The sequence below is a fragment of the Dipodomys spectabilis genome, unplaced genomic scaffold (genome assembly GCF_019054845.1).
Source record: "Dipodomys spectabilis isolate Male_0828 unplaced genomic scaffold, ASM1905484v1 ptg000085l, whole genome shotgun sequence".
In the NCBI taxonomy this organism is placed as follows: domain Eukaryota; kingdom Metazoa; phylum Chordata; class Mammalia; order Rodentia; family Heteromyidae; genus Dipodomys; species Dipodomys spectabilis.
Window position 1 is genome coordinate 2,073,331 of NW_024870762.1, and position 22,939 is coordinate 2,096,269.

Sequence of the window (22,939 nt, forward strand, 5' to 3'; positions counted from 1 at the left end):
ACTTCCAGTTTTCTGGTGATTAATTGAAGAGTCTCACAGCTTTCCTGCTTGGGCGGGCTTTGAACTGCAATCCTCAGATCTCAGCCTCCTGAGAAGCTAGAATTACCGGTGTGAGTCACCAGCACCTAGCTAGTATTTTTTTTTTAAGAAGATAAAATAAAAAAAAGAAGAGAAGATAAAAAAAATAGGAGGCAGTTAGGAAAACAAACTCCTGAGTAGGACAGAGTGAAGGGCATGAGAACTCAAGGTCAGATGGAGGAGGGACTTTGTTGTTGACCAGATAGTGGACTCCATGGCGGTATAAGAAAAATGATGTGACGGGCTGGGAAGGTGGCTCAGTGGTAGAGCGCTTGCCTTGCATGCATGAGGCCCTGGGTTCGATTCCTCAGCACCACATAAGCAAAAAAGAAAAAAAAATCCGGAAGTAGCGCTGTGGCTCAAGTGGTAGAGTGCTAGCCTTGAGCTGAAGAGCTGAGGGACAGAGTCCAGGCCCACGGCCGACCAAAAAAGAGAGAGAGAGAGAGAGAGAGAGAGAAGAAAAATGATATGAGAGAGCAGAACACCAGGGGCTCACGCCTGTCATCCTAGCTACTCAGGAGGCTGAGATCTGAGGATCGAGGTTCAAAGCCAGCCTGGGCAGGAAAGTCTGTGAGACTCTTTTTTTTTTTTTTGTCGGTCGTGGGGCTTGAACTCTGGGCCTGGGCGCTGTCCCTCAGCTCTTCAGCTCAAGGCGAGCGCTCTACCACTTGAGCTACAGCGCCACTTCCGGTTTTCTGGTGGTTTATTGGAGATAGGAGTGTCATGGTCTCTCCTGCCCGGGCTGGCTTTGAACAGCGATCCTCAGATCTCAGCCTCCTGAGTAGCTAGGATTACAGGCATGAGCCACCAGCGCCCGGCTGTGAGACTCTTATCTCCAATTAACTACCAGATTGGAAGTGGTGCTGTGGCTCAAGGGCTAGAGCACTAGCCTTGAGCTGAAGAGCTGAGGGACAGCGCCCAGGCCCAGAGTTCAGACCCCACAACTGGCCAAAAAGAGAGAGAGAGAAAGGAAGGAAGGAAGGAAGGAAAGAAGGAAGGAAGGAAGGAAAGATGATAGATGATATGAGCCGGGCACTGGTGACTCAGGCCTGTAGTCCTAGCTACTCCGGATGCTGAGATCTGAAGGTCATGGTTCAAAGCCAGCCCAGGCAGGAAAGTCTGTGAGTCTCACAGACTCAGCTCCAGCACTGGAAGTGGTGCTGTGGCTCAAAGTGGTAGAGCTTAACAGAACTCAGGGACAGCACCCAAGCCTTGAGTTCAAGCTCTAGGATGGTAAAAAAGAAAGCCAATAGGAAGTAATCCCACTGATGTATTTGTATAAAACTATGTCAAAGAAACTGTCAAAATAACTATGAACATACAAAAAATAAACCCAGCTCAAGCCCACATTGGTTAACTGGCCTGTGATCTGTTGGCAGCTGGAGGGGAGCCCACAGGGGCCTGCAGTCCTCCACTGAGCCTGAGGGGGCGGGCCGCCACTATGAGGATATCTGGACACAGTCCTGTGTGGCCAGCTGGTAAGAAGGACAAAGGAATCTAGGGTCTCATTTGATTTCTGGGCACAGTGTATGGATGGGGTGGGTGTTAGCAGGAAGACTGAGATTTGAGAGCTGGTAGGGAGAGGAGGTCAGAAGCCACCATGGACGAAGGCAGAGTGAGGGTGGAGGCTGGGAATGCACCAGGGCAGAACGTTAGAAAATGCAGTGCCTGTCAGAGGCAGGTTATCTCTGGTGAGAGGCACATCGGGAGCTGGGCTCGTGAGCAGCATGTATTAGAAGAGGAAAAGAGAGGGTGCTGGGGCTGGGAAGGTGGCTCAGTGGTAGAGTGCTTGCCTAGCATGCACAAAGCCCTCGGTTCAATTCCTCAGTACCACATACACAGAAAATGCTGAAAGTGGCGCTGTGGTTCAAGTGGTAGAGTGCTAGTCTTGAGCAAAAGAAGCTCAAGGACAGTGCCCAAGCCCTGAGTTCAAGCCCCAGGACTGGGGAAAAAAAGGTGGGGGGGGAAGGGGGGTGGGAGGGAGGGGGAGGCTGCTGGCTGCTGGTGGCTCACACCTGTCATCCTAGCTACTCAAGAGTCTGAGATCTGAGGATCACAGTTCAAAGCCAGCCCAGGCAGGAAAGTCCATGAGACTCTTACTCCAATTAAACACCAGAAAACCAGAAGTGGTGCTGTGGCTCAGAGTGGTAGACTTAGCCTGGAGTGCAAAAGCTCAGAGATGGTGGCCAGGCCCAGGCCCTGAGTTCAAACCCTACACACACACACACACACACACACACACACACACACACACACACACACACACACACACACACACACACACACACACACACGGAAAGGAGAAAATGGAAGATCAAATGACACCCAGAACAGGGAAGCTCTTACCAACCAACATGAGTACTTCTAATTGCAACAAAACTTTCAGGTGACATTGTCCAAAACAGAAATGAACTCTTTTCTTGCCTGCGTGACTGTAACCCTTCTGTACATCACCTTTATAATACATTTTTTTGGGGGGGGGTCTGGTCGTGGGGCCTGAACTCTGGGCCTGGGTGCTGTCCCTCAGCTCTTCAGCTCAAGGCTAGCGCTCTACCACTTGAGCCACAGCGCCACTTCCGGCTTTTTTCTTTTTGCTTATGTGGTGCTGAGGAATCGAACCCAGGGCCTCATGCATGCAAGGCAAGCACTCTACCACTGAGCCACCTTCCCAGCCCTGTAATACATTTTTTTAAAAAGTAAAAACTCACGTGGTGTAAACCATGAACACACATTCTCTGCCTGGCAAATGCCTTGCACGTTTGCAGCACACCGAGTTACTGTGGTCATTCTGTACAGCTGGGCAAGAGGCTGCTTCCCCCGCTCACCCAGACCTTGTGGTCCTTCCACTCAGGACATGACCCAGCCTGCTTCCTCTGCCCTGGCCCAGGCTCCAGCTCATTAATGGCAGGGAGGAGCTGAGCCCCTGCCTTGCCCGTATCTCTCTAGTCTTTCTTTCCCCTACTGTGGGCTTCTGTGGCTATTCCACAGGAGAGAAGGAGGGAGGGAGGACCACAGGCAGAACTATGGAAAGAAGTGGGGAGGAGAGCTGCCCGTGATGAGACGGGTCCTCTGGAGCTCAGCGATCCGTGGGTCCTGCCACCAAGCCTCATGGAGAGTCCAGCGTTTGTCTCTAGTATTACAGCGCTGTAGCTGGCTGCACTGTGAATAAACACGCCTAGTCCAGCACATGTGCAGCTCCCCAAGTTCTGCTTGAAACTCAAGCGCATCTTAGCGGGCTTCCATCCTCTGTCTGGTGCTGGCAGCTGTGGACGCGCTGCTGAAGGTAGGAGGGTCTCCGCCCAGCCCCACCGCAGACCCAGGCCTCTGCTGGTTATGTAACAGTCCTTTGTCTGGAAAAAAAAAAAAAAAAGGCTGGACATTTCCCAGTCTCCAGAGAGGGGGAAATGACAGATGGAGTTCGTTCTAATGCTTAAATTATGCAGGGCAGGGAATCCAGACACAGAGGGGCCTGGACAGCACACAAGCTGGCCAGAGGGTTTCCCCCGCAGGCCAGCACCTACACCACACAGCGCCCGGGAGAGCGTCTGTCCATCATGCTAATGTGCTTTGGTGGAAGAAGCTGTGGCGGGCTGGAGGCTGGAGTGAGGAGGACAGGAATGCAAGGCTGCTGGGAACTAGACACGTTCTGGTTCCCAGAGTTCGCCTTTTTTGTCGGCTTCAGGGTTGTATCCAAGGGCGCTCTCCCCTTCCTCATCTCCCCACCTGACCCACATTGGCTGAAGTCCCAAACCCAGGCACCATCTTGGCCTGAAGGACATTGTGGAAACACATCTCAGCCTGTCTCTTCCCTCTCCCAGTTTTTGTGCAACGTGTGCTCCACCACCACAGGAGCTTACGTCTAAAACACAGCCAGGTGCCGGTGGTTCCCGCCTGTCATCCTAGCTACTCAGGAGGCTGAGATCTGAGGATCATGGTTCAAAGTCTCCAATGAACCACCACAAAACTGGAAGTGGAGCTGTGGCTCAAAGTGGTGGAGTGCTAGCCTTGCATGAAAGAGCTCAGGGACAGCACCCAGGCCCTGAGTTCAAGCCCCACAACACACACACACACACACACACACACACACAGAGTCTAACATCCCCCTTGGCCCCCAGGGGCCTCCCCACAGGGAGACAAAACCAACCCTCCACGCACACAGAACTGCAGTGGTCCCTCCCCAGATCCTACAGCCCAGCTGCCCCTGTGGCCAAGAAGCTTTTAGGATTTGCACATTCATCATGGAAGTGACTGGGGAATGAGCTAACTCATTCCAGACGGTATTAAAATGACTGAGGTCAGCACCTGTGGTTGAAGGAATTTGTGATTTGATTTTAAAATAATTGCCCCTACACGGAGAAGCCTCTGCTAGATTTTTGGAAGAAGGGAACAGAAAACTTGAGAAGTGAAAAACAAGTGATGTAACTCCAAGGGGACCCACCACTGGAATTGGGCAGAGCCCCTCCCTGGCCCACATCTGGAACCGTGGTGACGGGAAAGCGGTGGGACACAGTGGTGCTCAGCTCCACTCACTCATCGCGCCTTCCGATGGGGAGGGGACCGTGGGAGGACTTGGATGAAAATCATATGGCTAAGATTCCTCTCCATTTCTGTCCAGAGTCTTGAAAACAAGCCCTGCAAAGTCCCCGGCTTGTGGACCCTCAGGCCTGGTTCTCCCACCCCATTGGGGTGCTACTCCCCCCCCCCCCCTCCCCACAATGGCATCCATGGTTCTGCTCCTGGGCCAGGTACCACGGCCTGCTTACCTCCCAGCTCTAGTTTCTTGCTCTACACCTCAGCTTCCTAGTGATACCTATCTACTGGGGGAACGTGGGGGGAGGGGAACCACCTATGGGGACCCTCTGGAAGCTAAAGCGGTCTGGGGTGAACTTACCATTCATTTCTCTGAGACAGACTGAGCATGCCCATTGCACTGACGGCTTGGTAGTGCACGGAGAGGCGCATGTCTGTCATAAAGCCGTACTACCACGGGCCTTCCTTTCCTACTGAAATTGAGTGTGGGGTGAGGACGAACTCTGCTTTCCACAGCGCAGGACAGCTGTGTCACACATCCGACACTTGCACACACCTGCCCCAGCGGACGCCGGAGCAGCCTGCCTCCCCAGATGCGATTGTCTGCCAGTGGCCTGAAGGTGGGCCCAAGCCACATGTGGTCCACCACCATGCCACCTCCTGGTCACTGCTTTACCAACTTGGGAGCGGGTCCCTGTGGCTTGCTGGCATTGGGCAGGGGTGGCGGCGGCTGGTTAGGTGGTCCTGCCATACCTCTATCACTGTGCTCTCAGCACCACCTCTTTCCTTTCCCGGGTGCTCAGGCCTTTGGCTCCTTCTGTCTACTGATCAAGTGCTAGCTCTCTACTGACACAAAGGCCAAGTACAACAAGGAAAGTTGCTGGCAGGCCTTGGCCATTGCTACAGGACTGATAGCTAGGAGATTCTGCCCATCAGAACCGCCATGAGAAAAGACTGCATTACTTCTAGACTTCATTAATTAAGAGCAGAAAACCCTCTCCAGGGAGAATCTTTTTTTTTTTTTTTTAATTGGTCAGTCATGGGGCTTGAACTCTGGGCCTGGGCGCTGTCCCTCAGCTCTTCAGCTCAAGGCTAGTACTCTACCACTTGAGCCACAGTGCCACTTCCGGTTTCCTGATAGTTTTTTGGAGATAAGAGTCTCACGGACTCTCCTGCCTGGGCTGGATTTTAACAGTGATCCTCAGATCTCCTCTTCCTGAGTAGCTGGTATTACAGGCATGAGCCACGGATGCCCAGCTGAGAATCTCTCTTTCAACACAAGTCTGCATTCATGAATAGAATCTATACAAAGCCTCAGCTAGACCCTCCCAAGGCTGATATATGTGAAGGTCCCCTCATGTTCGTGACTATTATGTGGATATGTAAAATGTCCAAGGCAGAAGTAAAATGGGAGGACACAAGGTAATTCACCAAAACCCAAGCAGAGCTCGGTCCTCAGAACAGCAGCCTTGCCCCACGCAGTCCTCTTCTGTTCCTGCATAGGATGTATGGGAAGCCAGCTCTGCAGGCCTCTGGAATCTGATTGCTGACCTGCCTGTGTACCGGGGGAACGCTACAGATGTTCTGAGCCTTTGCACAAGGCTGGCCTCAAAGTGATCCTCTGACTTAAGACCTCAAAGCAGGACTGCTTAGCGGCGTGACTTTTATATGTACAAAGGTTTTGTTTTTCCCTACTCGGTCACACAGGGGCTGGTTCTTTTAAGGAAAAATTCCCTCAGGTACAATCATCTGAGTTTCATTTAAGCCCGCAGAGGAGGCACTGAGTGTTTCTGCTCTGAGCAGTGACCTCTGCTGTCTTTTACAAACCCACACACAGGCCATTTAGGGCCCAATGGCCCCCAAGAGATACCTAGGGAAAGAGGGCTGGGAAGAGGGACACACAAGGGTCACAGCTCTGTCACCAGTGGCTTCACACACACACACACACACACACACACACACACACACGCACACCCACACGCACACTCTCTCTCTCTCCTTGTGATTTCTGCTGCAGAGGCCAAAGTGGCTTGTTTTCTCTTTTGGAGACACGACAAGTGGCCACGGATGGCCACTAGCAGTAAGGGTGGGACTAGTAAGACTAGTAAGGGTGGGAAACTTGAATAGTTAGCATGTGCATTCATTACACATGCCCACCGCACTGGGGGCAAACAATGAGCACAGAGAGCCAGCCAATCGGAGCACAGCTTTATGTCACTACAAAAATAACAGTTCACTCTGTCCCCCAGGACAAAGGGGAAGCCTTTTTAGGACGGAGGATCACCAATTACAGTGAGTGACATAGCCCCGCTGGGTCTGGAGCTCTTCTGCCAGCCACATTACGACAGCAGCTTGCACACACCTGCAAAACAGCCCCTGTACAGTCAGGCCCTGTGATCCAACCCAGGCAGGGCCCTCTCCCCCAGCCAGCACGAGCTCGCCTCCCTCTGAAGACAAAGTAGGTAAGGGGCGGACGAGGGCCGCTGCCTGAGCAGTGGGGGCTCCGGCCCAGCCACGGGAGGGGACCGGGAGCCCAGGTTCTGGGAACACATTTAGATGGGGGCAGAGCTGGGGTGTTATAAACCTGGAGAGAAGTGTGTGCTTCGGAATTATATTAAAATTATACTCACACTCCAGCCTGGCATCACTGACTCCAAGAGCCAGGGACGCTAGGGAGGAGGGTTTGATAAAACTTTTGTACTTTGCAGTGCTGGGACCCAGGGCCTCACACATCTAACGGCAATTCAAGTTATTTGATCTTTTGTTCTCAATTCCACTCTGCTTGGCAAAGTGCTGTGACTTCCTTGGCCATGGATTTCCATCGGGGTACGGGGCAGACAGCGAAGATCAGGTCCATTTGCTAAGGGGCAGCTGTATGCCAGGATCCACCGGCTGCCACCTCCATGGCCTTCCCAGTGGAGGAGGGCACCGCGTAGATTTCCTGCCAGTGGGGCGAACTCAGGCCACAGCATCCAGAGGCTAGATGAGCCCCAGACAGATGCTGGCAGAGCCCCAGTGATGCAGCCAGGCTGGAATCCTTCTTGAGCCATCTGGGGGAGGAGCAGCTGGCGGGCACATGCATGCCAAGGGCGGGAGCTGAGGAACCAGCCCCTGGAACGTGGCTCGTCCTTTTCATTTCTTCCCTTTCAACCTGGTGGTCAGCACGCTAAGCTGCTCCTACAGTTCTGTTTCCTATGGTGCTGAGAGAGTGGTTCCATCACAGATGACCAAAGGCTGCGTCCCTCTGGCTACAATGTAGGCCTTCCAGTGTGGGGCGCTGGCGTAGCCTTGAGAGGAAACAGCAATGGGAAACAGGTGAGGAGCAGGGGCAGGGCAGGCAGAGCCCGGAATACCACAGACCCGTAGGCAAATCTTGCTGTGGGGATGTCTCCGCTCTTCACAGCGTAAGAATCCCTCCTTATGACAGTGCTGTCTAACCGGACATCCAACAGGTCAGCAGGCTCCACTCTGAACCCAAATGCCCCCCACCCCCAGCAGCTCAATCACATGCTACAGATCTCAAAGGCCAGGAAGGCACTGCTGGCTACCAGTTCTCAGACTGATCTCCAGCTTTTTGTGTGTGTGTGTGTGTTTGCGTGCACATGCATACGTGCGTGCGTGCTCACACATGTCTTTCAAAATAGGGTCTACGTAGCCCAGACGGGCCTCAAACTTGAGGTCCTCTTGACTCTGCCACCTTGAGTGTTGGGATTACAGGTGTGCACTGCCATGCCTGGTTTGATCTCATGACCTCAAGCTTTTTTCGTTGTTGTTGAATTCTGGCCTTGGGTACTGTCCCTGAGCTCTTCAGCTCAAGGCTAGTGCTCTACCAATTTGAGCCACAGCACCACTTCTGGTTTTCTGGTGGTTCATTGGAGATAAGGGTCTCATGAATGTTCCTGCCCAGGCTGGCTTTGAACTGGGATCCTCAGATCTCAGTCCTCTTAGTATCTGGGATGACAGGCGTGAGCCACGGACACCCGGTGAGGCTTTCTTTTAACCACAACACAGCCATAGTTGTTAAAAAAAAAAATCTCAGCCGGGCACCTGTGGCTCAGGCCTGTCATTCTAGCTACTCAGGAGACTGAGATCTGAGGATTGGGGTTCAAAGCCAGCCCAGGAAGGAAAGTCTGTGAGACTCTTATCTCTAGTAAATTACTCAGAAAAAGCCAGACATGGTACCATGGCTCAAGTGATAGTGCTAGCCATAAGCATAGAGAGGCTCAGGGCCCGAGTTCAAGTCTCAAGACTGGAAAAAAAAATCTCTTAGTGAAAAATTTCTAGAGTTGGCCCCACCCACCTTTTTTTTTTTTTGTAATACTGGGATTGAACTCAGGTGGGCTTAAACTCAGGGCCTAGATCTTGCTAGGCAGGTGCTCTATTACTAGAGCCACATCTCCAGCCTCTTTTTTTGCCAGTCCTGGGGCTTGAACTCGGCCTGGGCACTGTCCATGAGCCTTTTTTTGCTCAAGGCTAGCACTCTACCACTTGAGCCATAATACCAATTCCGGTGTTTTCTGTTTATGTGGTCCTGAGAAATCAAACCCGGCGCATCATGCATGCAAGGCAAGCACTCTACCACTGAGCCACCTTCCCAGCCCCATCCAGCCTTTTTTTTTTTTTTTTTTGGGGTCTGGTCGTGGGGCCTGAACTCTGGGCCTGGGCGCTGTCCCTCAGCTCTTCAGCTCAAGGCTAGTGCTCTACCACTTGAGCCACAGCGCCACTTCCGGCTTTTTTCTTTTTGCTTATGTGGTGCTGAGGAATGGAACCCAGGGCCTCGAGCATGCAAGGCAAGCGCTCTACCACTGAGCCACCTTCCCAGCCCTCCAGCCTCTTTTAATGCCAGTTGTTTTCAAGGTAGGGTCTTGCTTTTTGCTCAATCAACCTAGACTACCATCCTCCTATTGGGCTTTCCTGGGGTCTTTGGGATGACAGGCACATGAAACATTGTGTTTCCTTGTGTCTGGGAACAACAGGGAAACACCACTGTGCCCTGCCTTTGGCTGAGATGGAGCCTTGCAAATCACCCACTCCCAACTGGCTTCAAACCTCCCAAGTAGTTAGGATCACAGACTCAGGCCACCATGCCTGGCTTCCTCATCCATCTTCACACAGAGAGCAGCAAACAGCATTCAACCTTTACTTGGTGGTTCAAGGTCACCGAAAGCAGGTCCCTGTTCAGTATAGTGACAGCAGATGCTGTAATGGACCTGTGTCATCCTTAAAAACATGGCAGTCTAGGGGCTGGGAAGGTGGCTCAGTGGTAGAGTGCTGGCCTTGCATGCCTGAGGTCCTGGGTTCGATTCCTCAGCACCACATAAGCAAAAAGAAAAAAGCCGGAAGTGGTGCTGTAGCTCAAGTGGTAGAGCGCTAGCCTTGAGCTGAAGAGCTGAGGGACAGTGCCCAGGCCCAGAGTTCAGGCCCCACGACCGGACCCCCCCCAAAAAAAACAAAACCAAAAAAAAACATGGCAGTCTAAGTTTTTCTGGTGATCTGTAATCCCTCCCTCCCCCCTTCACTGGAACTGAGTACCTTGTCACAGAACTGGCTTGCTACAGTGCCTTCTAAGGACCCGGAGGACTGGCACTGTCACTACCTGAGCCACTGAGCTATTCTTCACTGTCAGGGTCTAAGTCTAATCCCTCTCTTCTTCTTGAATTACCTTTTTTTGGGTCCAGTTGTGGGGCTTGAACTCTGGGCCTGGGCGCTGTCCCTCAGCTCTTCAGCTCAAGGCTAGCGCTCTACCACTTGAGCCACAGCGCCACTTCTGGCTTTTTCTGCTTATGTGGTGCTGAGGAATTGAACCCAGGGCTTCATGCATGCAAGGCAAGCGCTCTACCACTGAGCCAACTTCCCAGTCCCCTTGAATTACTTTTGATCCTGTGAAGGCTTTGGGTGCCCACTGCTCTCTCCTCCATCTTCCCAGGCCTGTGCTCCTCTCCTCTTTGGCCCCCCCATCCCTTCTCTATGCCTGTCATGGCTGGCCCGTTTAAGATGCCACCAACCACTGGACTCCCTTCTTTCTGATCAATACACCAGCCAATCACATTTGAGGGCACTGAGGTCTATGCAGTTTGATACTCAAGTTTCTTCAATCACTGCCCGACAGCTTTGAATTCTTTTTAAATCTACAGATGCCATTCTGAATGTGTGTGGGAGTGGGGAATCTGGGATGTGAATAAGTCATGTGTGTTTCTACAGTTGTCTAAACTACTAGGCAGCTCAACCATAAGCTCTAAACCCCAACACAAGCGTAGGCTTCTGCAGTGGCCATCCTTAGTGTAAGGGTCACTCCATTGCAGGCAAGCAGTTCAGCATGATTTTGACTCAAGAATTTTCTTTTTTATAGGAGTTTCCTAAGGGCCAGCCAGCTGTGCTCCATTATTAGTTAATACTTGTTACATTGTTTTTATTTTCCATTTCTGAATTGAAATCAAGGTTATATAACTTGGATTAATATTTAGCACAGCTGGGCGCCAGTGGCTCATGCCTGTAATCCTAGCTACTCAGGAGGCTGAAATCTGAAGATCGCAGTTTGAAGCCAGCCAGGGCAGCAAGTCCCCATGAGATTCTTATCTCCAGTTAATGGCTCAGAAACCAGAAGTGGTGCTGTGGCTCAAGTGGTAAGAGTGCTATCCTTGAATACAAAGAGGCTCAGGGACAGCATCCAGGCCCTGAGTTCAAGCCCCACAACTGACAAAAAACAAAAACAAAACAAAACTTAGCACAGTTTGCAGTCTGCTCCACACCCCTAAATGAGGTGAGAAGATTGGAGGAAATCTGGGGTCTTCTGAATGGGCCCCCTGGAGGCCTCACCTGGGTGGTGGAGCAGAAAACAGAGTGGCCAGTGGTCACTCTACAGGTACGCTTGCTTCTGCCAGGTGCATGCTGTCCAAGTTATTGCAACTGACAGTGTTAATGCAAATCTGCTGCCCTCTGGGGTCATCTTTTGAGAAATGAGGGCCAGGCTGATTTTCAGCCGGAAAAACATGGAGCTCGAGTCAGGGGTGAGTCATCTGTGTGAGGCTGTGACTTGGTTGTGGGAGCCCCACGGGAGGGAACCCTTCCCTGTGCAACCCTTCCCCCGACATAGGGCTTTGTACTCTTTTATCTGCAAAACCCTTTTGTTGTCGCAGTAACTGGGGCTTGAACTTGGGGCCTTGAGCTCTTACATGGCTTTTCACTCAAGGCTGGTGCTCTACCATTTGAGCCATACCTCACATTGCTGGCATTTTGCTGGCTAGCTAAAGATGGTGTCTCACAGAATTTTTTTGCCTGGGTTGGCTTTGAACTACAGTCCTCTGGATCTCAGCTTCTAGAGTAGCTAGAATTACCAGCACTTAGCTTCTAACTTGAATTTTCTATGATCAATAAAATAAGAGTTGTAAATGCTGTTTGTAGGAGACATTGCTCTCTGCCTCATTAGTTGTTTTGTTCCTAAGCATAAATATATTGTCCCCATTAGTAAAAGAATGTTTTTTTAATTCAACTTAATAAATTGTGGCGAAAGTAGATTTGACTCTGAAGAATATTTCCTGCCGGGCGCCAGTGGCTCAACCCTGTAATTCTAGCTACTCAGGAGGCTGAGATCTGAGGATCACGGTTCAAAGCCAACCCGGGCAGGAAAGTCTGTGAGACTCTTATCTCCAATAAAAAACCACTAGAAAACCGGAAGTGGTGCTGTGGCTCAAGCCATAGAGTGCTTGCCTTGAACTGAAGAGCTGAGGGACAGAGCCCAGGCCCAGAGTTCAAGCCCCACCATTGACAAAAAAAAAAAAAAAAGAATATTTCCCTAGTTAAAGGCTGGGAAGGTGTCTCAGTGGTAGAGTGCTTGCCAAGCATGCATGAAGCCCTGAGTTCGATTTCTCAGTACCACATAAACAGAAAAAGCCAGAAGTGGCGCTGTGGCTCAAGTGGTAGAATGCTAGCTTTGAGCAAAAGAAACTCAGGGACAGTGCCCAGGCCCTGAGTTCAAGCCCCAGGACCAGCACACATACACACACACACACAAAAGAATATTTCCCAAGTTAAAAACAAGAGGGAGACCTCAGCTGACCCTGCTCTCCAGGGAGCCTACATACCAATGTCCCCAGACTCTATGGGCATGGCCACGGTCTGACAGTGTCTTCGACACTGGAAGGGAGGGATGAGCTGCAACATGGCCTCTCCGCTGCCAAGAGTAAATAAGTCATGCACCTTATGCATCTGGAAGAAAGAACGAGGGGAAGGAAGGAAAAGAAAACAGAAGTAAAACTTGGGTAATTAGTTGTTTTTTTTTTGTCGGTTGTGGGGCTTGAACTCTGGGCCTGCGCGCTGTCCCTCAGCTCTTCAGCTCAAGGCGAGCGCTCTACCACTTGAGCTACAGCGCCACTTCTGGTTTTCTGGTGGTTTATTGGAGATAGGAGTCTCATGGTCTCTCCTGCCCGGGCTGGCTTTGAACCGCGATCCTCAGATCTCAGCCTCCTGAGTAGCTAGGATTACAGGTGTGAGCCACCAGCGCCTGGCTAACTTGGGCCATTAGTATACAACAATCCTCACACAGCGCCAATTTCCTCCTAGTCTCAACAAAGAAAAACTGAACCAATAACAAAATTCATAATGAGGCCCAAAAGACATAACAAACAAGTTTCTCCTAAACATGGCATCTCCCAATACTGACTAGGGTAAAAAAATCTCTTTCTTCCATGTATTCCTCTAAAGAGACGCTCATTTACTGGGCAGCTTCATCAGTGAAAACCCAAGAGCAGATACTGATGAACTTCGTCATCCGCAACTATTTCAAGCCGGCCAACAGGAATTCCACTGCAATTTCCTCATCTTCTGGGGAATATACCTGTTCTACCCTCAGCAATCCCTCTCACCGAATTTCACCAAGTGCTAAGTCTTAGTAGAGGCCAACACCTGTGATTTAAGTATATAATCTTCCCAGGATCTGGTTTGACCCAGAATTTTAGATAAACAGATGGTTTGCATACCTGTTGAGCACTCTCCCTGGAATATCATTTGTTACATGGCAGCAAGCTCAAGTTTACACCCTGGCATATCTATACCATCTTACTAATGCAAACCAGTCACAGTAGGCTTGGCCTCTGATGCTGAGGTCAAAAAGGACAAGCAGGGCTGGGAAGGTGGCTCAGTGGTAGAGCACTTGCCTTGCATGCCTGAGGCCCTGGGTTCGATTCCTCAGCACCACATAAGCAAAAAGAAAAAAAGCCGGAAGTGGCGCTGTGGCTCAAGTGGTAGAGCGCTAGCCTTGAGCTGAAGAGCTGAGGGACAGCGCCCAGGCCCAGAGTTCAGGCCCTACGACCGGACCCTAAAAAAAAAAAAGGACAAGCAGAATGTGCACTGACACAACCAAATGCCGTCAGGAGCAGGGAGCAGGGACAAAGGGAGAGAGGGGCCTTGCTCAGGCCTTCTTCCCAGCTCCACCATGCAAGAAAACCCCTAGGGCCTCCTTCCCCTCCACTCCTCTCTCCTCCATCACCTCCTGGCTCTTGACTCAAGAGGCCCTGGCGCTACAAAGCAGAGGTCCCACAACTTGACTACCTGGGCTGAGTTTATCTTTTTTTCCCCATTCTAGGTCTTTCAAGACTTAGGTTTTGGCTTCATCTTCCCCCGTGCCGAACACTGGCCATGATTCTGGCAATACCAAGAGTCATTTCACTGGTTACCATGGTGAAAGGAGGTGGCCTAGTCCATGGAGCCAGCCTGCAGCTGACTGATACTAATACTGGCAGAAGCCTTGATGGCAGCAGTCCTGAAAAAAATCCCAGAAGACCAAGACCAAGTGCTCTGTCCCCTTTTTAGGCCAGAGGGGAACAGGGTCATGCTTTCCCACCCAGGGGGCAAAGACAGAAACAATTTCAGGGCAGCCCTTGGCAACACTGGGCCTCTTCCCCCAGTGCCGTTTAATGACAGAAGCCCCACTGCTTGTCTTCTGCCACTAGGCCGCCTCGTGGTGCTGGGCCCACACACTTGATGCTAAGGCCTAACAATGGGGCGGTGGATGGACAGCAGGGTGGAGAAAGGAGAGCATGGGCCAGGGTGGGGAGACAGCTGCTCTCAGAAACCAGACTCTCAGGATTGTGTCTTTGGGGCCACTCCCCTTCTCCAAACATCCTTCAGAACCATAACAAGATGACTTTGATAAGCACTTCAGTAACTGCGTTCACTCCTTTGGCTTGGTTCCTTGGTGTTAAGTAGGCTGGGGACATTAACTTCAATATTCATGTGGGAAAGCTAAGATAAAGATGAAGGCCCTCGCCCAGAATTATATCATAATTATGAAGATGAAATCCTATCGGGGCCCTGAGTTCTAGCCAGAGACAGCCAGAGCCCAGCACCTCCCGACTGCTGGCAGACAGGAGATCTTACTCCTAGACAAACTGATTGTTTTTATAAGCTTTTGAATTCCTACAACACGATTCAGCAAATTTGGAGCCAAATAACAGCATCAGGAGGTTGAAGACACAACCCAGAGTTGGTAGAGGATTACAGATTGGGAAATTCAAAATTTTCTTTTTTTTGTACAAAAGAAATTCATCCAATTCTTTCAAACCAGTCAAGGTTCAAAAATCTTCCTCAGAAATGAGAACCAGGGCTGGGAAGTTGGCTCAGTGGTAGAGCACTTGCCTTGCATGCTTGAGGCCCTGGGTTTGATTCCTCAGCAACACATAAGCAAAAGAAAAAAGCCAGAAGTGGCACTGTGGCTCAAGTGGTAGAGCGCTAGCCTTGAGCTGAAGAGCTGAGGGTCAGTGCCCAGGCCCAGAGTTCAGGCCCCACGACTGGACCTCCCCCTCTCCCCCCCGCAAAAAATTTACAGAAATGAGAACCAGCAAAAGAACAATGAGAGAAAAGAAAACAAACAATAAAAAACCAAATACAGAACAGCTTTTCCAAGTCTACTGGCCTGCAACCAGTGACAGGGACCAGTGGGTCTTTGCACCTCAGCCAGGCTGCCTGCCTCCTCCGTGCACAGCAAGTCTTCTACACCTGCAAACCTTGACTTGCAAGCCCTGCAACTGAAGGGGGGCTGGGGATTCCTATTAGCCCTACTCTGTGTCCTTGGGGAAATAATTTCATCTCTCTAGGGTTATATTTCCCTACATACAAAATGAGGAAGTTGGAGTCAATCTGGAGGAAAGCGAAGGAAGGGGTGACATTGTTCAAAAAAGAAATGAATTCATTACCTGATTTATGAAATGTTAACCCTTCTGTACACCTTAATAATATAAACATGTAATATATATATATATATATATATATATATATATATATAGTTGTTGTTGTTGTTGTTGGTTGTGGGCCTTGAACTCAGGGCCCAGGGGCTGTCCCTGAGCTTTTTTGCTCAAGTCTAGCACTACTAGTTAGAGCCATAAAGAGTTCCACTTCCATTTTTCTCGTGGTTAATTGGAGATAGGAGGCTCACAGACTTTCCTGCTTGGCTGGCTTTAAACTGTGATTCTCAGATCTCAGCTTCCTGAGTAGCTAGGATTACAGGTATGAGCCACCAGCGCCCGGCTAAAATTGTATTTTAAAGAATGAAAAAGTTAGGCTAGGAATGTGGCTTAGTGGCTTAGAGTACTTGCCTACCATGTATGAAGCCCTGACCCTGAGTTTGATTCAATACCATATAAACTCAATACCATATAAACAGATAAAGCTGGAAGTGTCACTGTGGCTCAATAGGTAGGGTGCTAGCCTTGAGTACAAGGAGACTCAGGGAAAGTGCTCAGGCCTTGAGGTCAAGCCCCAGGACTGGCCAAAAAAAAAGAATGAAGAAGTTGGACTATTCAGTTATGTACTATTTATTAGGGCTCATCTACTTTTTATTTTACTTTATTTATTTATTTATTTTGGGTATGGTTGTGGGGCCTGAACTCTGGGCCTGGGCGCTGTCCGTCAGCTCTTCAGCTCAAGGCTAGTGCTCTACCACTTGAGCCACAGTGCCACTTCTGGCTTTTTTCTTTTTGCTTATGTGGTGCTGAGGAATTGAACCCAGGGCCTCATGCATGCAAGGCAAGCGCTCTACCACTGAGCCACCTTCCCAGCACCCTCATCTACTTTTTAATTTGAGATGGAGAAGTCAGGCTAACTGCCTATTCAAGTCCCTTCACTTTTTAAGATTCCACTCCCTTGAATACAGAAAAGTAGCTTGCCCCAGGTGTTACGGACAGGACAGGAAACAGATCTGGTATGGTAAGGAGACTTTCTGGGAAACTGCTTCCGTAACCTGGCACCAAGTCTCCTGGTTACCAGCAGGAGGGGAGAACTTCAGACTGTGGGCACTCCTCTGCCCACTTTCTAAATTGATGTGCAGGGAAGGATTTGACTATAACATCAGTCCAGGTCCCAAATGAGGAAAATCCTAGATCCAGGTCCTCTTAAAAAAATGTCCTACCTTACTTCCCACAACAGGCTCTGGGTGGAGACGGAAGCACTTTTTTAAGGAGGCATCTTTTGGAAACGGCAGATGGTTAAAAACAGGAAAAAGTTCGTGTAAAATTTGTGATCTGTTCAGAGGTCTTCTCCTGTAAAGTTTGAGCAGAGAAAAAGACACTATTTGGGGTCAGCCAGCCTTTCTGCAGGACAAACAGAGCCAAGCAGGGTGGGGAACACAGAGGAGCGAAAAGAGAGCAAAACAGCAGTATAATGTCCTAAGTATTAGGTCCACAAAGAACAGTGTGTGCAGTCAACGGGTGATAAATGCGCACACATACACAGATACAGATGTACTCTACTGCCACCATTTGTATGCGCGGGTGGATTGTTTATAAAATCCAGCTGAAACAACATATAAGGGGAAGAAACAATCTCCTTGATCTGTCTTGGAAAAGAGGCTAAAGGGCAAGGAAAGGGAAGTGAGGAGAGAAGAGAGGTGGAGGGGATAAAAAGCATAATCCTCTGTTGGGAGCAGATGGGGCAAGGGAGCCCACTTAACTTATTAAACTAAGCATTCTATCACAGAAATAAATGGCAAGTTTTAAGAAAGGTGGAGGAGCCCAGGAGCCAGTGGCTCATGCCCATAATTGTAGCTACTCAAGGAGGCTGAGATCTTAGGATGATAGTTGGAAGCCAGCCTGGGAAGGAAAGTCTGTGAGATTCTTATCTCCAATTAACCAAAAAGCCAGAAGTAGAACTCAAGTGACAGAACACTAGCGGTGAGCAAAAAAGCTCAGGGACAGCACCTAGGCCCCGAGTTCAAGCCCCAGGACCAGCACAAAAGAATGAACAAACGAACAAATGAAAGGAAGAATGAAAGGTGGAAGCCTTAAAAAAAATATCCAACAAGCCGGGCACCGGTGGCTCACGCTTGTAATCCTAGCTATTCAGGAGGCTGATATCTGAGGATCGAAGTTCAAAGCCAGCCCAGGCAGGAAAGACCGTGAGACTCCTATCTCCAATAAACCACCAGAAAAACTGGAAGTGGCGCTGTAGCTCAAGTGGTAGAGCGCTCGCCTTGAGCTGAAGAGCTGAGACAGCGCTCAGGCCCAGAGTTCAAGCCCCACAATCGACCAAAAAAAAAAAAACATCCAACAAAATATCTGAAAAAGCAATTTTAGTCCTCTGAAAGGATTCTGCATGGAAGCGGGCCTTCCTTGTCTTGCTGGAGGGCAGCTACTTCATCTGTGAGCTCCTCTCTCATGACTGGAAGCTAGGAGATGCCTACTGCGTACGGGTAGGTGCCTCACCCAAGGGACCTGGTGGCTCTTGCTGCTTGGACACATGGCCTACGTCTTTCCTACACACAAGCTTAGCGCGTTCATACTCACCATGGGTAAGGGAATGGGAACCACCGCTCAGGAAAACAACGCCGCCACTTGGCGAAAACCCCTTCCGTGAAGCCTTCTGTTGCCTCGGGGTACTGGCACAGGAAGTGCTGCATCTCCTCAGACATCACAGGCTGGCCCGTCTTGGCAAGGAGGAAGGGAAACAAGAACAAGTTTATGACAGTAAATTATGGGGGTCTTGATCCAGCCCTGGAATGGGAGCCAGCCTGGAGAGAAGCAGGCCTCTGCTCACCTTGATAACCAGAGGATGGAGGCCATCAAAGTTCTTCGGGGCATCTTCCACAAGTACCACCTTGAGGGGCAACTGGTGAGCACAGCCGGTGCAGTCGGCAGGGACCGTCTCTGACCGATTCTGCTCACAGTTGTTGGTCCAAATCTGAGAGAAGTCAAAATCTAAATGGGAGGTGGGGAAGTAAATACAGGTAGTTAGCTTGGGATAAAGGTAGACAGTTACATGTAACTTTTCACATGTAAGCAGCGAGGAACAATGGACGGCTCTGCAAAGGTACAGGAAAAACAGAAAAACAAGCACCCTCTGACAAAAGAGGGCCCAGAGGCCAGGGCTGGGAGAGCATTTGCTTCTGCAGCTTTTCTATGCTCTGTGTCCATGTTAGCATGCATGTGCATTTCCTTCATCAGATCAGTAGATTGAGGAGTGACAGCTGGAGGAAGCATTCAGCAATTCAGTCCGAATGTTTTCCAAACTGGGGCCAGGAGTCTGGAATGTCTAGGGCACAACAGGAGTGGCATTCCTGGTGGTTCTATATCACCAACACATCCTGATGCTTGTCACCTTGCACACTCTGATGTACAAACGCACTAGTGGGAGCCAAGACAACTCTCAGAAGGTGTGAAGAAAGGGCAGGAAGAGGGCAGGGTTGGGGAAGCTACAGTCAGTTGTTGAGGGTATCTTTGGTATACAGTGAATTGCCTATGCCCATACGACAATGTCCAGAATGAGTGACACTACTAATAATCATTGACCTGAACTCCATAATTGATCAATTAATCAGCAGGTTGATTAGAAGGAAGACCCCTGCCTGATACCCTCTCTGGGTGCCTCTGAAGGTCTTGCTTTCATAGTTTTTCTCTGTTCCTCTCCCTTGTCAGTATCCTGTCCAGAAAGCTACTCATTATTTCTTGTTTACTTTCCGATCCGTTTTGGGTTTCATCTGTGTTCTTGAAGAGTTGTGTTTGTTTTAAACTCTAAGTTGAATCCAAAATGTTTCACAAGATGGTTCTGATTAAAACCTAATAGAACCAATCAGGGGAGCGCCTAAAACAAAGGGCAACAGACAACCCAATTGGGCCAAAACACTATCGATTTTTTTTAAATCAATAAAGACACTTGGGAATTATCTGTTAATCACAAAACATTCCAGTAATCAGCAGTGAACATTTTGTTTTCTCCCCCCACCCCCATTTTTTATTTTGCATCAATTAGTTACCCAGGATTTTTTTTTTTTTTGTGGGTGGTGGGGCTTGAACTCTGGGATTGGGTGCTATCCCTGTGCTCTTCAGCTCAAGACAAGCGCTCTAACACTTGAGCTACAGCACCATTTCCAGTTTTCTAAGTGGTTAACTGGAGATAAGAGTCTCATGGACCTTCCTGCCCGGGCTGGCTTTGAACCATGATCCTCAGATCTCAGCCTCCTGAGTAGCTAGGATTACAGGAGTGAGCCACTGGCGCCTGGCTTGCCAGGATCTTTTATTTTACCCTTTCCATATATGTATGCAATGAAACCTGATTAGACTCACTCCCTCTAGCTCTTCCTTTACCTGCTTCCTGCTTCCTACACCAATCTCAACAGGCTTCACTGTGTCAGTGTACACATGGAGTAAAGCATTTTGACCATATTCACCCTCCACCCTGGCCATTCACCCTACTTCCTCTCATTAGTACCCATGCCCCAGACAGGGACTGTCTTAAACTCTTGCTATTTATTTATTTATTTATTTAGGGTCTGGTCGTGGGACCTGAACTCTGGGCCTGGGTGCTGTCCCTCAGCTCTTCAGCTCAAGGCTAGCGCTCTACCACTTGAGCCACAGCGCCACTTCCGGCTTTTTTCTTTTTGCTTATGTGGTGCTGAGGAATCGAACCCAGGGCCTCAGGCATGCAAGGCAAGCGCTCTACTACTGAGCCAACTTCCCAGCCCATTTGCTATTTATTTCTTAAGTACTGTTAACCTTTCAAAGGGGTCTTGCCAGGCTATTTCATATAAGTGTATACCATACTTTAATCAGACTGACTCCTTCATTTATTCTCACAGAAACTAAGTACTTGATTGGCTAAGCAATGCTTTTTTTTTTTTTTTTGGTTGGTCTTGGGGCTTGAACTCTGGGCCTGGGCACTACCCCCGAGCTCTTCAGCTCAAGGTAGTGCTCTACCACTTAAGCCACAGTGCCACTTCTGGTTTTCTGGTGGTTTACTGGAGATAAGAGTCTCACAGAGGTGCTGGGAAAGTGGCTCAGTGGTAGAGTGCTTGCCTTGCATGCATGAGGCCCTGGGTTCGATTCCTCAGCATCACATAAGTAAAAAGAAAAAAGCCAGAAGTGGCGCTGTGGCTCAAGTGGTAGAGTGCTAGCCTTGAGCTGAAGAGCTGAGGGACAGTGCCCAGGCCCAGAGTTCAGGCCCCATGACCAGACCTTCCCCCCGCAAAAAAAAAAAAAAAAGAGTCTCACAGACTTTCCTGCCCAGGCTGGCTTTGAACGATGATCCTTAGATCTCAGCCTGAGTAGCTAGGATTACAGACGTGAGCCACCAGCGCCCCACCAATGCCTGTTTGTTAGATTGCGTGGAAAGCATTTGGTTTTCTTTAAGGCAGGGAAATCCTCCTGGGGAAGGGTTACAATTGTTCTCCCAGTCTCTCCTCCATATCCTGCCAACAGTCTCAGGGTTTCCCAGAGGCAGCGGCCCTGCCTCTCTCAGCCAGTCCAGGTTTGTGGGCAGATTTCAACCTCTGTGGCACCCCTCTAATACAAGGGGGACTCTCTTCCAATGGCTCTCCAGGGGCATCCAGGGCCAACCACAACTCTCCATGCCACTTCTTTCAGTAGTACATTGGGACTGTGATTTTATTTTTCTTTCTGTAATATTTTCAAATGGTCCTTATGAGGGGTCAAGCATAAATCCTTTCAAAATAAAGAAATCTGGGTAATGGACACACAATGTGATTGAAAAGGAGAAAAACTGCATGCGATAGCCACGGCTATCTTCCTAATTCTCACACTGATTTGGAATCATTTCAATTCGAAATGTCACAAAACAGCTCTTCAGACCAAACCCAGCTTTGCCTGGAAGTCCTGGTGGTGTAATCGCCCACCCTTCCCGGGGAGTTGGGTACAATGAAAAAAAGTGGGTGGGCAGAGAGCTGATCTTCAGGAGGCTTCCTGGTAACCAACAGTTGTTTACAAAGAAAAGTTACTCCGAGGGCTCACCATGCACAGCATAGCATACCCTGAAATTTTCAGTGGTGAGGAGCTGTTCACAGATTACTAACCTGGAAAAAAGAATTTTTTTTAAAGATTTCTTTCTAGGACAAAAGCTTCTGTCTGTAAAAATAACAGGGAAGAAAGAATGGGGGTGGAGGGAAGTAGAGGTGTGGTTCAAGTGATAGAGCTCCAGCCTAGAACAAAAATGCCAATCTGAGTGTGCATGAGGCCCTAAGTTCAAGCCCCAGTACCAGCACAAAAGGAAGGAAAGAAGGGGAAGAGAGGGAGGAGAGAGCGGGAAGATGCTCGTTCACCGAGAATAAAGGGCTGTCTGTGTTGGTCAATGCTCTGTTAAGAACAGAGCCTGGCACACAGTAGGGTCTCTCCAAGAAGAAATTATGTAGAATCTCCCTCAACCTTTTTTTTTGAATCTTTAACAATAGGACTAAATGAATGGGAAGAAAAACTAGATGAGCAGCATGAATTCACAGGATCTCAAAATAAAGCTGAAGTGAATGATCTTAGGTTAGAGGTCCCCATAAAAACCTGCAAAGCTCACGACAAAGGCCCCTGGCTCTCACTGGTATGTGCTATTTAATCAGGCTACTCTGCCACGCTTGTGTTGCACAGCACTTCCTCTAACACCCTGGCTTTTGCCAGGTCCCCTGCATGGAGGGCAGCATGCCAGGAACCCTTTCACACACACAGGAACAGAGGAGACCAAGAGCACATAGTCGTTCTGTCTTCCTGAGTCCTCACTTGTAAAACTCTGTCTCCAGAGGTGAGTCTACTTTCTTTCCAAACGCCATGCAAAGCAGAGTCCCACAGCGGAAAATGGTGCACCTATAACCCACATTTACAATAAAATGGCACTTCGTTACACTGACAACATTAAAGAGCTAAAACCACACTCTCCAATGTTCGCCTTAAGACTGAGCACCAGGACTCACTGGATTTCCATCTGAAGGCAAAATACTAATTTGAAGCAGAGTTATCCAGATCGCTGATGAGACACTGGAGTTTCTTCAACTTTAAAACATGATTTCAAGTAGGAGTAATCAGTCCCTTTATGATCCGAATTTTTTCACCACAGAGCTCATGGAACAAAG

At 49.4% G+C, this 22,939-nt stretch overlaps 1 protein-coding gene across 2 annotated transcripts in view; it reads right to left on the reverse strand.

Annotated features, from left to right (window-relative positions):
• Nucleotides 1–6,804: 6,804 nt before the first annotated feature.
• The window catches only part of CUNH6orf89 (chromosome unknown C6orf89 homolog), a 30,799-nt gene continuing 14,664 nt past the window's right edge, over nt 6,805–22,939 (reverse strand). For both annotated transcript variants that reach the window (XM_042684247.1, XM_042684248.1), the window contains exons 5-9: nt 18,631–18,791; nt 18,381–18,520; nt 17,009–17,138; nt 12,690–12,813; nt 6,805–7,895 (exon numbers count right to left, since the gene is read on the reverse strand). In XM_042684247.1, the coding sequence (XP_042540181.1) occupies nt 7,801–7,895; nt 12,690–12,813; nt 17,009–17,138; nt 18,381–18,520; nt 18,631–18,791 (650 nt within the window). In that variant the 3' untranslated portion in view covers nt 6,805–7,800. The remainder of the gene's footprint in view (nt 7,896–12,689; nt 12,814–17,008; nt 17,139–18,380; nt 18,521–18,630; nt 18,792–22,939) is intronic.